This window comes from Salmo trutta, chromosome 40 (assembly GCF_901001165.1).
Source record: "Salmo trutta chromosome 40, fSalTru1.1, whole genome shotgun sequence".
NCBI classification, from domain to species: Eukaryota; Metazoa; Chordata; class Actinopteri; order Salmoniformes; family Salmonidae; genus Salmo; species Salmo trutta.
Genome location: NC_042996.1, coordinates 23184575 through 23201795, shown reverse-complemented (window position 1 = coordinate 23201795; position 17221 = coordinate 23184575). Strand labels below are relative to the sequence as shown.

Below are 17221 nucleotides of genomic sequence, written 5' to 3'. Positions count from 1 at the left end.
GGTAACACTGCTTCGAGGGTGGCTGTTGTCGATGTGTTCCTGGTTTGAGCCCAGGTAGGAGTGAGGAGAGGGACGGAAGCTATACTGTTACACTGGCAATACTAAAGTGCCTATAAGAACATCCAATAGTCAAAAGTATATGAAATACAAATCGTAGAGAGAGAAATAGTCCTATAATTCCTATAATAACTACAACCTAAAACTTCTTACCTGGGAATATTGAAGACTCATGTTAAAAGGAACCACCAGCTTTCATATGTTCTCATGTTCTGAGCAAGGAACTTAAACGTTAGCTTTCTTACATGGCACATATTGCACTTTTACTTTCTTCTCCAACACTTTGTTTTTGCATTATTTAAACCAAATTGAACATGTTTCAATATTTATTTGAGGCTAAATTGATTTTATTTATGTATTATATTAAGTTAAAATAAGTGTTCATTCAGTATTGTTGTAATTGTCATTATTAAAAATAAATCAAAAATAAAAGAAATAGACCGATTAATCAGTATCGGCTTTTTTTGGTCCTCAAATAATCCGTATCGCCGTTGAAAAATCATAATCGGTCGACCTCTACTACACACCCCTCCTTGTACACAGGCCCTGTGTACCCCAGCCCCAGACCGTAAACCCACTACTCTGGTAAAACCCACTGAGGTGGCCATCCTCATTGACTCAAATGGAAATTCATCCAAGAGGATAAACTCTTCCCTCACCACAAGGTGTCCAAAATATGGTGCCCAAAAACTTAGGACGCACTCCACATCCTGTCCCAGCCTGACTTTGGCACACCAGGCCACATTATTATTTACACCAGCACCAACAACCTGCGAGAGGAGCAGGAGAGAGTAGGCAGCCTGGTCAACAGAATGGCAGAGAGGGCCTCTGAGTGGTTCCCCAACTCCCACATCACCATCTCCACTCCGCTGCCCCACAAAGACTTTCATTCACGTACCATTCAGAAAGTCAATGCTGCCATCACCAGAGTGTGTGGCCTACTGCATGTGCACGTTGCTCACCACCCCAACAATCACCCCAGAGCATCTGCACGACCACTCCCACCTGAGGAAGCAGACAGTAGGGATGTTTGCCAAGTCTCTAAAGGACGTGGCACTTGGTAGACAAACAGCCCATGTCGCACTGGACAGAGGACCACCGAGAGACCCCTACCAGACCACGCCCCACCAGTCCAGTGTACCCCACCCACCACCAGAGCATCACCACTTCCATCGGCTTAGCCAGACTGGACCGGGCCCAGCCTACTACCCCGCACCAGACCACCTCCTCTACCAGACCAGAGAGCCCTACGGCCCAGACCTGGCCCCCCTCCACAGGGCCCAACAGCAGGACCAACGCAGCTACGCAGAGGTCTTCAGAGGGCAAGAGAACCCTGTAGGATTGAGTGAGATTAAACAGCTCCACCAATACATCTCCACTAAACCGCTCTAAACAGGCACACACACACCTACTGTACTAAAGGTTTACTTGCTCAATGAAAATGAATATATATAAATATATATTTATTTTTTGGGCTGTTATCTAGTTTCTCACTCTTAACAACTTAACAGTTAGTAGTTACTGTATTTCTGACTGCTATTCTTTCTTTCTGCAACATGAAATCCCTTTCAGTTAGCATGTGGAACATTCAGGGCCTAAACTCATCAACCTTTAGACTGAAGAGTTTCGCACTGGAGTTCAACAAAAAATCTTAAAGTTGTTGACGTCATCATTCTGCAGGAGACATGGTGTAAGGCAGACATTGCCACTCACTGTCCCATAGGCTACAGAGAGGTAATTGTGCCATCACAGAAACACAGCTATGTCAATAGAGGCAGAGACTCCAGAGGATTGATCATTTGGTACAAATCCAAACTAGAAAATCTAATTCATCCCCTCAAAATTGGTAAATATCACATTTGGTTAAAACTGAAGAAAAAAAACTTGTACTGATGTAAAAGATGTGTTCCTTTGCACAATATATACAGTTGAAGACGGAAGTTTACATACACTTAGGTTGGAGTCATTAAAACTCCACAAATGTATTGTTAACAAACTATAGTTTTGACAAGTCGGTTAGGACATCTACTTTGTGCATGACACAAGTAATTATTCCAACAATTGTTTACAGACAGATTACTTCACTTCTAATTCACTGTATCACAATTCCAGTGGGTTAGAAGTTTACATAAACTAAGTTGACTGTGTCTTTAAACAGCTTGGAAAATTCCAGAAAATGATGTCATGGCTTTAGAAGCTTCTGATTGGAGGTTTACCTGTGGATGTTTTTCAAGGCCGACCTTCAAACACAGTGCCTCTTTGCTTGACATCATGGGGAAATCAGCCAAGACCTCAGAAGATTTTTTTTTTTTCATCTGCACAAACAATAGTACGCAAGTATAAACACCATGGGACCACGCAGCCGTCATACTCCCCAGGAAGGAGATGAGTTCTGTCTCCTAGAGATGAACGTACTTTGGTGCGAAAAGCGCAAACCAATCACAAAATAACAGCAAAGGACCATGTTAAGATGCTGGAGGAAACAGGTATAAAAGTATCTATATCCACAGTAAAACCAGTCCTATATCGACATAACCTGTAAGGCGACTCAGCAAGGACGAAGACAGTGCTCCAAAACTGCCATAAAAAAGGCAGACTACGGTTTGCAACTGCACATGGGGACAAAGATAGCACGTTTTGAAGAAATGTCCTCTGGTCTGATGAAACAAAAATAGAACTGTTAGGCCATAATGACCATTGTTATGTTTGAAGGAAAAAGAAGGAGGATTGCAAGCCGAAGAACACCATCCCAACCGTGAAGCTCGGGGGTGGCAGCATCATGTTGTGGGGGTGCTTTGCTGCAGAAGGGACTGGTACGCTTCACAAAATAGATGGCATCATGTTGACGGAAAATTATGTGGATATATTGAAGCAACATCTCAAGACATCAGTCAAGAAGTTAAAGCTTGGTCGCAAATGGGTCTTCCAAATGGACAATGACCCCAAGCATACTTCAAAAGTTGTGGCAAAATGGCAACAAAGTCAAGTTATTGGAGTGGCCATCACAAAGCCCTGACCTCAATCCTATAGAAAATTTGTGGGCAGAACTGAAAAAGCGCGTGCGAGCAAGGAGGCCTACAAACCTGATTCAGTTCCACCAGCTCTGTCAGGAGAAATGGGACAAAATTCACCCAACGTATTGAGGGAAGCTTGTGGAAGGCTACGCAAAATGTTTGACCCAAGTTAAACAATTTAAAGGCAATGCTACCAAATACTAATTGAGAATGTGATGAAAGAAATAAAAGCTGAAAATAAAATAATTCTCTGCTATTATTCTGACATTTCACATTCTTAAAATAAAGTGGCGATCCTAACTGACCTAAGACAGGGAATTTTTACTAGGATTAAATGTCAGGAATTGTGCAAAATGTATTTGGCTCAAAGGTGTTTGTAAACTTCTGACTTCAACTGTACCTACTTACATTTTGGAAGCTAATAGATTGTGTTTAGTTAAAATATGAGACTTCATTGTTATCAGAAGACTCTATTGACATGCATATTTGATTTGACACCCAAGATAGGCTATGGTCCCCCTCTCGAGATGGTCTCAGTTCAGTTCGCTTCAGGGGCTCTTTTGAGTGTTCACACTGAACTAAAAAATGACCGAGTACAGAAACATTTGCTGAAAGGGACCAAGTGAGAAAACACCATTAAAATATGACAGAGTGTTCTTTTAAAAGAGGATTATGGGAAAACACCCTTACTTACCGAAAGGAGCTTCCACGTGATTGGACGAACCTGGCGCGGAATTCCAGACCAGCTCAACTTTCGTAATTCCTCTGAAAGGGGAACAGACAGAGAATTACATTATGACACTTTGAAAGAACATACAAGACCACTGAGATTCTTTGCCTGAAGAAAGCAAAAGAAAAGACAATAATTGAACACACAAATTTCATCAATTACATATTATACTACAAAACCTTAGGCTGATGCTGTAGGCGTATCTGTATCCTAAGGCATTTACCATGTTTGCGTAGGGGGAAAACATATTTCCTGGAAAGACAGCGACATGCGTATTTACTGTGCAGCATATTTCCCCCAAAGACTCAGAATTGCCTGTTATCCAACACATACATAGACCGTGACGCCAGAAAATGAACCCAAAACATATGTTGGCTCTGGAGGAAAACATATTTCCTTGAAAGACAAAACCATGAATCTTTCTGATTTGGTGTATATTTTCCCCCAAATTCCCTGATATCCTACACATACAAATGAATTCCAAACGCAAAGCTTCTCCTCACTGTCTCTGACATCCATAACATTAGCATTTGACGGGTTTAAAGAGGTTTCCCACCACATGGTCAGGAGGCAGGGTTCTGGGACCCACAAGCGTTAATGTGAATAAATCTCACAGAGGTGCAAATTGGACTTTTAAATTGGAAAAGTGGAGCTCCCCCTGGGTCTATAAAACCACCAGAAAATATGGTTTATGCTGGATTCTTCACATTGGTTGTGTCCCAATTGGCAACCTATTCCCTATGTAGTGCAATTTTGACCAGGGCACATTAGTGCTAAGTCCTATTGGCCATGATAAAGAGTAGTACCTTATAAATGAAATACTAGGGTGCCACTTGGGACACAGACAAGGCCTTCACCTGTGTCATTCATCCATAGTTCACCAACAGCTATGCATCTAACTTCGCTTCAGCCTAACTAAAGTTTAGGACTGTATCATTAACATTCCGCCTGCCTTTTCCAATCCAAATTCCACACAAATTCAACAAGAATCTCTTCAATGTAATTACATATTGTGCATTGTCTCACTCGTGTTAGGAGAGCGGGGGGGGACTGATTTGTGTGTAAATGAGATGACAACGGCAGGCAAAACAGGTAAACGCCCCTCCCATTCTCCCTCCGACTCTACCTTGCCCTACATCTTTCTATCATTATACCTCTCCTTCCATCCCTCCCACCACGTAAAAACAAAAGCATCTCCGACTTAGGCCTAAACTCCCATCTCCACTTACACGAGTGTCCACTTACACAACTACTAATATGTTGTATAGCCTATCAGTACTGCTTTGTATACCATCGCCACTTAAACAAACATGCTCAGAATGTAGCCTTGCCATTCATCTATTTACCCTTTTATTTAGTATTTTCATTCCCAATCAGATTAAAAAAAACTTTTTCAGAAGAGAGCGAAAAGCCAGAAATCAAGCATTCATTATACATTCACCATATAACATCAACAACACAGTACCACAGTAGGCATAGGATAAAGGCTAGCCTATAGGATATAGAAATTGTTCCATATTTCATCTACGTACCTCCAGGGCCTCTGCTGACGTACATAGATTCTATAATGAATCACAGCCCACAGCACACTATGGTCGCGTCCCAATAATCTATCCTTCTTCCTGAACTGTGCAATCGTTCACTAGGCACGGGCTATAGTAGGTTTCCATATACCAGTCATATCCTTTCAAATCCATAAAGGGATGTGAACAAGTGCACACTTCAGGAGGAAGGAGATTATTGGGACGCAACCCATCAGTAAGGAATCGCACAGAAGCCCTGAGGCTCACTAGCAGGTAGAGAGAGGAAATGTATATTAGAGGTCGACCGATTATGATTTTTCGACGCCGATACCGATTATTGGAGGACCCCAAAATTATATGCATATTCTAGTTACTGGGCAGGAGTAGTAACCAGATTAAATCGGGTACGTTTTTTATCCGGCCGTGTAAATACTGCCCCCTAGCCCTAACAGGTTTTAACACCCCGGCCGTCCTACAATCTAAGCTTGATGCCTTCAATCTCACACAAATTATCAATGAACCTACCAGGTACAACCCCAAATCCGTAAACACGGGCACCCTCATAGATGTCATCCTAACTAACTCGCCCTCCAAATACACCTCTGCTGTTTTCAATCAAGATCTCAGCGATCACAGCCTCATTGCCTGCATCCGTAATGGGTCTGCGACCAAACAACCACCCCTCATCCCTGTCAAACGCTAGCTAAAACACTTCTGCGAGCAGGCCTTTCTAATCGACCTGGCCGGGGTATCCTGGAATGACATTGACCTCATCCCGTCAGTAGATGATGCCTGGCTGTTCTTTAAAAGTGCCACCCTCACCATCTTAAATAAGCATGCCCCACTCAAAACATGTGGAACTAGGCGTAGATATAGTCCTTGGTTCACTCCAGACCTGTCTGCCCTTGACCAGCACAAAAACATCCTGTGACGTTTTGCATTAGCATAGAATAGCCCCTGTGATATGCAACGTTTCAGGGAAGTTAGGAACAAATATACACAGGCAGTTAGATAAGCTAAGACTAGCTTTTTCAAACAGAAATTTGCATCCTGTAGTACCAACTCAAAAAAGTTCTGGGACACTGTAAAGTCCATGGAGAATAAGAGCAGCTGCCCACTGCTCTGAGGCTAGGAAACACTTACCACCAATAAATCCACTATAATTGAGAATTTCAATAAGCATTTCTCTACGGCTGGCCATGCTTTCCACCTGGCTACCCCTACCCCGGTCAACTGCCCTGCACCCTCCACAGCAACCCGCCAATGCCCCCACCATTTCTCCTTTACCCAAATCCAGATAGCTGATGTTCTGAAATAGCTGCAAAATCTGGACCCATACAAATCAGCCGGGCTAGACAATCTGGACCCTCTCTTTCTAAAATGATCTGCCGAAATTGTTGTAACCCCTATTACGACCATGTTCAACCTCTCGTATCGTCTGAGATTCCCAAAGATTGGAAAGCTGCCGCGGTCATCCCACTCTTCAAAGGGGGTGACACTCTAGACCCAAACTGTTAGACCTATATCTATCCTACCCTGTCTTTCTAAGATCTTCGAAAGCCAAGTTAAACAGATTACCAACCATTTCGAATCCCACCGTACCGTCTCCGCTATGCAAATTGGTTTCAGAGCTGGTCATGGGTGCACCTCAGCCACGCTAAAGGTCCTAAACGACATCATAACCGCCATCGATAAGAGACATTACTGTGCAGACGTATTTGTCGACCTGGCCAAGGCTTTCGACTCTGTCAATCACCACATTCTTATTGGCAGACTTGACAGCCATGGTTTCTCAAATGACTGCCTCGCCTGGTTTACCAATTACTTCTCTGATAGAGTTCAGCGTGTCAAATCGGAGGGCCTGTTGTCCGGACCTCTGGCAGTCTCCATGGGTGTGCCACAGGGTTCAATTCTCGGGCCGACTCTCTTCTCTGTATACATCAATGATGTTGCTCTTGCTGCTGGTGATTCTCTGATCCACCTCTACGCAGACGACACCATTCTGTATCCTTCTGGCACCTCTTTGGACACTGTGTTAACTAACCTCCAGACGAGCTTCAATGCCATACAACTCTCCTTCCGTGGCCTCCAACTGCTCTTAACCTGTTGGGGCTAGAGGGCAGTATTTGCACGGCCGGATAAAAAACGTACCCGATTTAATCTGGTTACTACTCTTGCCCAGTAACTAGAATATGCATATAATTGTTTGATTTGGATAGAAAACACCCTAAAGTTTCTAAAACTGTTTGAATCGTGTCTGTGAGTATAAGAGAACTCATTTGGCAGGCCAAAACCTGAGAAGATTCCAAACAGGAAGCGCTCTCTCTGACCATTTCATGGCCTTCTTGATCATCTCTAACCAAAACAGGGGATCTCTGGCATGACGTGACACTTCCTACGGCTCCCATAGGCTCTCAGAACCCGGGAAAAAGCTGAATGATGTAATTCCAGCCCCTGGCTGAAAAACATTAGCGCCTTTGGTAAGTGGTCTATCAGAGGACAATGAGACTGGGGCGCGCGTACCCGAGCTGACACCATGTTTACTTTCTCTCTCTTTGAACGAAAACAACCACTCCCGGTCGGAATATTATAGCTTTTTTACGAGAAAAATGGCATAAAAATGTATTTTAAACAGCGGTTGACATGCTTCAAAGTACGGTAATGGAATATTTAGAAATGTTTTGTCACGAAACGAGTCGGGCACGTCACCCTTATTTACCCTTCGGATAGTGTCTTGAACGCACGAACAAAACGCCGCTATTTGGATATAACTATGGATTATTTGGGACCAAACCAACATTTGTTATTGAAGTAGAAGTCCTGGGAGATCATTCTGACGAAGAACAGCAAAGGTAATAACATTTTTCTCATAGTTAATCTGACTTTGGTGAGTGCTAAACTTGGTGGGTGTCTAAATAGCTAGCCCTGTGATGCCGGGCTATCTACTTAGAATATTGCAAAATGTGCTTTCACCGAAAAGCTATTTTAAAATCGGACATAGCGAGTGCATATAGGAGTTCTGTATCTATAATTCTTAAAATAATTGTTATGTTTTTTGTGAACGTTTATTGTGAGTAATTTAGTAAATTCACCGGAAGTGTTCGGTGGGAATGCTAGTCACATGCTAGTCACATGCTAATGTAAAAAGCTGGTTTTTGATATAAATATGAACTTGATTGAACAAAACATGCATGTATTGTATAACATAATGTCCTAGGATTGTCATCTGATGAAGATCAAAGGTTAGTGCTGCATTTAGCTGTGGTTTGGGTTTGTGACATTATATGCTAGCTTGAAAAATGGGTGTGATTATTTCAGGCTGGGTACTCTGCTGACATAATCTAATGTTTTGCTTTCGTTGTAAAGCCTTTTTGAAATCGGACATTGTGGTTAGATTAACGAGAGTCTTGTCTTTAAAATGGTGTAAAATAGTCATATGTTTGAAAAATTGAAGTTTTTGTATTTTTGAGGAATTTGTAATTCGCGCCACGCCCATCATTGGCTATTGGAGCAGGTGTTCCGCTAGCGTCTCACCTAGCCCATAGAGGTTAAACGCAAGTAAAACTAAATGCATGCTATTCAATCGATCACTGCCCGCACCTGCTTGCCCGTCCAGCATCACTACTCTGGACGGCTCTGACTTAAAATACGTGGACAACTAGAAATACCTGGGTGTCTGGTTAGACTGTAAACTCTCCTTCCAGATTCACATTAAGCATCTCCAATCCAAAATTAAATCTAGAATCGGCTTCCTATATCGCAACAAAGCATCCTTCACTCATGCTGCCAAACATACCCTCGTAAAACTGACCATCCTACCGATCCTCGACTTCGGTGATGTCATCTATAAAATAGCCTCCAACACTTTGTCACCAAAGCCCCATACACTACCCACCATTGCGACCTGTACGCTCTCGTTGGTTGGTCCTCGCTTCATACTCGTCGCCAAACCCACTGGCTACAGGTTATCTACAAGTCTCTGCTAGGTAAAGCACCGCCTTATCTCAGCTCACTGGTCACCGTAGTAGCACCCACGCGTAGCACGCGCTCTAGCAGGTATATCTCACTGGTCACCCCCAAAGCCAATTCCTCCTTTGGTCGTCTTTCCTTCCAGTTCTCTGCTGCTAATGACTGGAACGAACTGCAAAAATCTCTGAAACTGGAGACTCATATCTCCCTCACTAGCGTTAAGCACCAGCTGTCAGAGCAGCTCACAGATCACTGCACCTGTACATAGCCCATCTGTAAACAGCCCATCTACCTAATTACCTCATCCCCATACTGTATTTATTTATTTATCTTGCTCCTTTGCACCCCAGAATCTCTACTTGCACATTCATCTTCTGCACATCTACCATTCCAGTGTTTAATTGCTATATTGTAATTACTTCGCCACGATGGCCTGTTTATTGCCTTACCTTACCTCATTTGCACTCACTGTATATATACTTTTTGTTTTCTTTTGTTCTACTGTATGTTTTGTTTATTCCATGTGTAACTCTGTGTTGTTGTATGTGTCGAATTGCTATGCCTTATCTTGGCCAGGTCGCAGTTGCAAATGAGAACTTGTTCTCAACTAGCCTACCTGGTGAAATAAAGGAGAAATAAAATGTTTTTTTTACAAAAAATGAAACACTAATGTAATGAATATATGCACCATTGAGACCATACCGTGAGGCCGTAACACCGCCTGGTATGGCAAATGCACCACCCGCAACCACAGGGCTCTTCAGAGGGTCGGTGCGGTCTGCCCAACGCATCACCGGGGGCAAGCTGCCTGCCCTTCAGGACATCTACAGCCCCCGGTGTCACAAGAAGGACAAAAATAACATCAAGGACATAAACCACTTGAGCCACTGCCTGTCAACTAGAGGTCGACCAATTAATCGGAATGGCCGATTAATTGGGGACGATTTCAAGTTTTCATAACAATCGGAAATTGGTATTTTTAGAAGCCAATTTGGCTGTTGTTTTTTTTTTTTACACCTTCATTTAACTAGGCAAGTCAGTTAAGAACACATTCTTATTTTCAATGACGGTCTAGGAACGGTGGGTTAACCTCTCTAGGGCAGGCGGGACGAAATCGTCCCACCTACGTAACAGCCAGTTGAATCCTGTGGCGTGATTTTCAAATACCTTAGAAATGCTATTACTTCAATTTCTCAAACATATGACTATTTTACAGCTATTTAAAGACAAGACTCTCGTTAATCTAACCACACTGTCCGATTTCAAAAAGGCTTTACAACGAAAGCAAAACATTAGATTATGTCAGCAGAGTACCCAGCCAGAAATAATCACACCCATTTTTCAAGCTAGCATATAATGTCACAAAAACCCAGAAGACAGCTAAATGCAGCACTAACCTTTGATGATCTTCATCAGATGACACACCTAGGACATTATGTTATACAATACATGCATGTTTTGTTCAATCAAGTTCATATTTATATCAAAAACCAGCTTTTTACATTAGCATGTGACGTTCAGAACTAGCATACCCCCCGCAAACTTCCGATGAATTTACTAACAATTTACTAAATTACTCACAATAAACGTTCACAAAAAACATAACAATTATTTTAAGAATTATAGATACAGAACTCCTCTATGCACTCGATATGTCCGATTTTAAAATAGCTTTTCGGTGAAAGCACATTTTGCAATATTCTCAGTAGATAGCTCGCCATCACAGGCTAGCTATTTTGACACCCACCAAGTTTGGTACTCACCAAACTCAGATTTACTATAAGAAAAATTGGATTACCTTTGCTGTTCTTCGTCAGAATGCACTCCCAGGACTTCAACAACAAATGTTGTTTTGGTTCCAAATAATCCATAGTTATATCCAAATACCGCCGTTTTGTTTGTGCGTTCAGGTAACTATCCGAAGGGTGACTCGCAGGCGCATTTCGTGACCAAAAATTGCAAAATATTCCATTACCGTACTTCGAAGCATGTCAAACGCTGTTTATAATCCATTTTTATGCTATTTTTCTCGTAAAATATGATAATATTCCAACCGGGCGACGTTGTATTCATTCAAAGGCTGAAAGAAAAATTAATTCTCATGAACGGGTATGTTTCTTATCCGGCCGTGCAAATACTGCCCCTAGCCCCAACAGGTTAACTCGTCCACCGCTCTAACCACCTGCTTTACATTGCACTCCACGAGGAGCCTGCCTGTTACGCGAATGCAGTAAGAAGCCACGGTAAGTTGCTAGCTAGCATTAAACGTATCTTATAAAAAAAACAATCAATCCATCATAATCACTAGTTATCTACACATGGTTAATGATATTACTAGTTTATCTAGCCTGTCCTGCGTTGCATATAATCGCTTAGGTACACGTTAGGTACACGCTTAGGTACACGTACCTAACCATAAATATCAATGCCTTTCTTAAAATCAATACACAAGGATATATTTTTAAACCTGCATACTTAGTTAATATTGCCTGCTAACATGAATTTCTTTTAACTAGGGAAACTGTGTCACTTCTCTTGCAACAGAGTGAGGGTATATGCAGCAGTTTGGGCCACGTGGCTCGTTGCGATCTGTGAAGACTATTTCTTCCTAACAAAAGACAGCCGACTTCGCCAAACAGGGGATGATTTAACAAAAGCGCATTTGCGAAAAAAGCACAATCGTTGCACAACTGTACCTAACCATAAACATCAATGCCTTTCTTAAAATCAGTATACAGAAGTATACATTTTTAAACCTGCATATGTAGCTAAAAGAAATCCAGGTTAGCAGGCAATATTAACCAAGTGAAATTGTATTACTTCTCTTGCGTTCATTGCATGCAGAGTCAGGGTATATGCAACAGCTTGGGCCGCCTGGCTCGTTGCGAACTAATTTGCCAGAATTTTACGTAATTATGACATAACATTGAAGGTTGTGCAATGTAACAGGAATATTTAGACTTAGGGATGCCACCCGTTAGATGAAATACGGAACGGTTCCGTATTTCACTGAAAGGAAAAACGTTTTGTTTTCGAGATGATAGTTTCCGGATTCGACCATATTAATGACCTAAGGCTCGTAATTCTGTGTGTTTATTATATTATAATTAAGTCTATGATTTGATAGAGCAGTCTGACTGAGCGATGGTAGGCACCAGCAGGCTCGTAAGCATTCATTCAAACAGCACTTTAGTGTGTTTTGCCAGCAGCTCTTGCGCTGTTTATGACTTCAAGCCTATTAACTCCCAATATTAGGCTGGTGTAACCGATGTGAAATGGCTAGCTAGTTAGCGGGTGCACGCTAACAGCGTTTCAAACGTCACTCGCTTTGAGACTTGGAGTGGTTGTTCCCCTTGCTCTGCGTGGGTAACGCTGCTTCGAGGGTGGCTGTTGTCGATGTGTTCCTGGTTCGAGCCCAGGTAGGAGCGAGGAGAGGGACGGGAGCTATACTGTTACACTGGCAATACTAAAGTGCCTATAAGAACATCCAATTGTCAAAGGTATATGAAATACAAATCATACAGAGAGAAATAGTCCTATAATAACTACAACCTAAAACTTCTTACCTGGGAATATTGAAGACTCATGTTAAAAGGAACCACCAGCTTTCATATGTTCTCATGCTCTGAGCAAGGAACTTAAACGTTAGCTTTCTTACATGGCACATATTGCACTTTTACTTTCTTCTCCAACACTTTGTTTTTGCATTATTTAAACCAAATTGAACATGTTTCATTATTTATTTGAGGCTAAATTGATTTTATTGATGTATTAGGTTAAAATAAGTGTTCATTCAGTATTGTTGTAATTGTCATTATTACAAATAAAAGGAAAAAAATGGCAGATTAATCGGGTATCGGCTTTTTGGGCCCTCCAATAATCGGTACCGGCGGTGAAAAATCATAATCGGTCGCCCTCTACTGTCAACCCTGTTATCATCCAGAAGGCGAAGTCAGTACAGGTGAATCAAAGCTGGGGACGAGAGCCTGAAAAAGAGCTTCTATCTCAAGGCTGTTAAATCAGCCATCACTAGTCGGCCTCCACCCAGTACCCTGCCCTGTACTTAGTCACCGTCACTAACCGACTGCCACCCGGTTACTCTACCACGCACATAGACCGCTGCCCTATGTATATAGAGAATGGTAATTTGTTTAAATAAGGTTTTAGTCATTTCATATGTATATACTGTATTCTAGTCAACGCCATCCTTTTCAACAATTGCTGTATATACACACACACACTATTCTATCCTACGTATTCTTCAGATGTGTGTGTGTGTGTGTGTGTGTGTGTGTGGTTACTACATGATTCCATATGTGTTATTTCATAGTTTATGTCTTCACTATTATTCTATTATGCCATCACTTCCTCACTCAGTCAGCACACAGACTGACAGCTCTCATCTTTCCTGATAAATGGCCTGTCTTTCTCAACAACAACAAAAATCCTCTCTTTCTCACACACACACACACACACACACACACACACTATTATTCTATTATTCTGTAGAAAATAGTAAAACTAAAGGAAAACCCTTGAATGAGTAGGTGTCCGCTCTGGATAAGAGTGTCTGCTACATTTACATTTACATTTTAGTCATTTAGCAGACGCTCTTATCCAGAGCGACTTACAGTAGTGAATGCATACATTTCATACATATTTCTGTGCTGGCCCCCCGTGGGAATCGAACCCACAACCCTGGTGTTGCAAACACCATGCTCTACCAACTGAGCTACAGGGAAGGCTTAATGACTAAAATGTCCAAACTTTTGATTGGTACTGTATTTGTACTCTGTATTTGTACTCGTCCTAATATTACATATTTATTAATTCATGTCTTGTACTTTTAGATGTGTGTTTTGTTAGATACTACTGCACTGTTGGAGCTAGGAACACAAGCATTTCGCTACACCCACAATAACATCTGCTAAATATGTGTATGCGACCATTAACATTTGATTTGATGGAGATTATTTGAATGGCATGGGCTTGGTAATTAACCCAAACCTAACCTTCTAGAGCCACAGGGCAGCTGTTGGGAAGGAGAGGAGAGGAGAGGCATGATGAAATGGTGCAGAAGAAAGAGGGATGAGAGAAGAGAGCGGGACGGGGGAGTGCAAGGGGGAGCAGAGGGAGGAGAGAGAGAGAGAAGGAAAAGGTAGGGAGCAGAGAAAAAGAGGTAGATAGACGACAGTGGAGGGAGAATCACACCAGATTCAAAGTTACACTGAGGGGGCAGCTTTAAAGAACCCCAAGGCTTTACAGGGAGGGAATAAACTTTATAGCGAAAGGAATCCACTCAATGAATTAAATACAGAGCTACTCAACGGTGTCTCTCCTCAGTCCGCATTCTGCACCTTCGAACTCTCATCTGCGCCGTCAGCCGCATTAATTGATTAATTTATCTTACTAGCCGTTAATTAAACTACCTGTTTCCCAACTGACATTAATCTCACAGTGGGGAGAGAGTCAGACACAGACTTACACACTTTCTCTCCTCGGGCGCTGATGACCTGGAAAGATGACCGTTCTCATGGCCATACGTGCAAGGCTTCTGTGTTTGGGAGGGCTAGAGGTCAGACATTTACCTGGCACCATCTGGCCAGCAGTGTGAGAGCATCTGCCTGCTGCAGCCATACATCACAGATGGAACATCACGGGACATGACGGAACACACCCTCTGTGCTCGCTGCATTCTAAACACTACTCGAAAAAATCTAAACTGGGGAAATCTTAAATGACATTCTATTCACGCATAGGGATTAGGTCAACAATACTGTGCTACATGGGTACCTCTGGTTGAAAGTAGAGCACTAATGGTTCAAATGAGTGCACTATAAAAGGTAATAGAATATTATTTAAGACGCTGTCTGCATGTCTCTTTAACATCCCCTCCCGAGCTAACTCAGTCAGCTAACTGATGAGGAAATTCCATCCGGAGCTCCTGCTACATGGCGAAAGAAACAACACGACCTTGCTCAGTTTCCTAGAGCCGGGTCTTATTGCAAATGCTGTTTCATTTGTGGCCGGGGCTGTCTTGTTTCTCGGAAAACACAGCTTTTTCAAGAATATATCACTTGTTCGTTATAATAAAATAGCAAAGCATAAAAGACTAGTTGAACAAGGTCCCTAGGGACGTGGACCCAGAGCTAAATCAAATCAGAAGTCTCAGAGCACTGAGTGAGATTATGAGGGAAAGCACAGTGTGAAGCACGCAGTATGTCAGTCAGCATTGTGTCTGTGAGCTATGAGGCTCATCTAAGAGAAACCGAGAAAAGGCATATCCTAGACAGGGTGACACAGGCCAAGTCAAATAATTAAAGCCAAATGCCAATTAAATGAAAATGCCAGCACAGACTACTACTGACACATGAATATACTGTAGGCCTATTTCTATAGCGAAGACATTGAGAGTGTGTAGAATTGCTAGAAATTTGCTGTTAAAACAGCAAAAGAACTCTGCTCCATGCAAAATGTGTAGAATTGGCAGAAATTTACTTCAAAACTGCAACAATATGAGGGGTGTAGAATTGCAGAAGGAAAGCAGCTTTTAAACAAACAAGAACCTATGTACGCCATTGGCCATGTTCACTACTCCCCCCCCCCCCCCCCCCCGAAGAATCCTAGGGGAAGCACTGTGTTGCGTCATAGAATCTCTCCCCCGGAGGTCACTTCCTATCCCAGACACCTTGTCCTTAGACTACTGCGTTAATGGTTTATTCATGAGCTCACACGGGACAGGCCTTGGCTACAGTACATTTTCGCTTGTGGCCGCGCCGGTACTTCGTGACATCGTGTACCTCCTGTTTAAGCATTTTAACAGCTGTATCCCTATGGGAGAAGTTGAAGTAATGGATGCTAAATACCTTCAATATTGCAATGTTTATAATGTACGGTACAATCCCAACACAGATTGTGTCGTTCAAATCACCAGATGGAGAGTCAAATGCTTGGATTTGAGTCCACATCCTGTGTGTGTGTGTGTGTGTGTGTGTGTGTGTGTGTGTGTGTGTGTGTGTGTGTGTGTGTGTGTGTGAGAAAGAGAGGAATTTTTTTTTTGTTGAGAAAGGCAGAGAAAGACAGGCCATTTATCAGGAAAGATGAGAGCTGTCAGTCTGTGTGCTGACTGAGTGAGGAAGTGATGGCAGAGGGAGGCAGACAGTTGGCAGGCCGGAGCCACGCACTATTCAGACACGACTCAGATGGAGAGGGCAATGGGGCGGACAGACAGCCAAGAGGTCCTCACACACAGCTCACATTCATAGACAGACACTACAAAACAAACACTTCCTTGTCGGTGTCAGACATAGGCCTAGAAAAACCATAAAGTGATAGGCTATAATATCAGACAGTGACAGTAGATCCCGTAGGCCTATTCCGATCATGGCCGACAACAACCCAAGAAATTAGAGCTAAGCCCAACTCCACATTCCAAGCAACATCCTGCTGCACTCTGTGTCTCATGTAGTTCTGTAAAACTAACGTGGACAGGCTACAATATCAGTGGCAGGCAGATCCCCATTTCTTCAAACGCAAGGGAGCCCAAAACAACATCCCCAGCAGACAAACTAGGGCCTACCTCCACATCATCACTATCATGGCTAACAAGAATGTCATCCAGCCTGACATTTATTCGGCGCTGTAAAAGTTTTAGCTGATGCTCTAAACCTTAAGCACTGAGTCTGTCTGTGTGAGAGACAGAGTACAGTGCTATTAACTCAGGTAAAGGACGAAGAGACAAGCAGCTGGTGACGACAGGCTCGTGAACTAATGGGAGTCCTGTAAAAAGATACTCCTCCGTATTACCACCTGGCTTCTGGACGATCAAATGTAATCTACGTCCCAAATGGCACCCTATTCTTCCCTATAAAAGTGTACTACTTTTGACCCAAGCAAATATTGTGCACTAGGCCCATATAGGAAATAGG

The 17221-nt window shown here is 42.6% G+C and overlaps 1 protein-coding gene across 3 annotated transcripts in view; it reads right to left on the bottom strand.

Annotated features, from left to right (window-relative positions):
- The window catches only part of tbc1d22a (TBC1 domain family, member 22a), a 188020-nt gene that overhangs the window by 144157 nt on the left and 26642 nt on the right, over nucleotides 1-17221 (bottom strand). For all 3 annotated transcript variants that reach the window (XM_029742541.1, XM_029742545.1, XM_029742542.1), the window contains exon 6: nucleotides 3766-3836. In XM_029742541.1, coding sequence (XP_029598401.1) covers nucleotides 3766-3836 — 71 coding nt within the window. The remainder of the gene's footprint in view (nucleotides 1-3765; nucleotides 3837-17221) is intronic.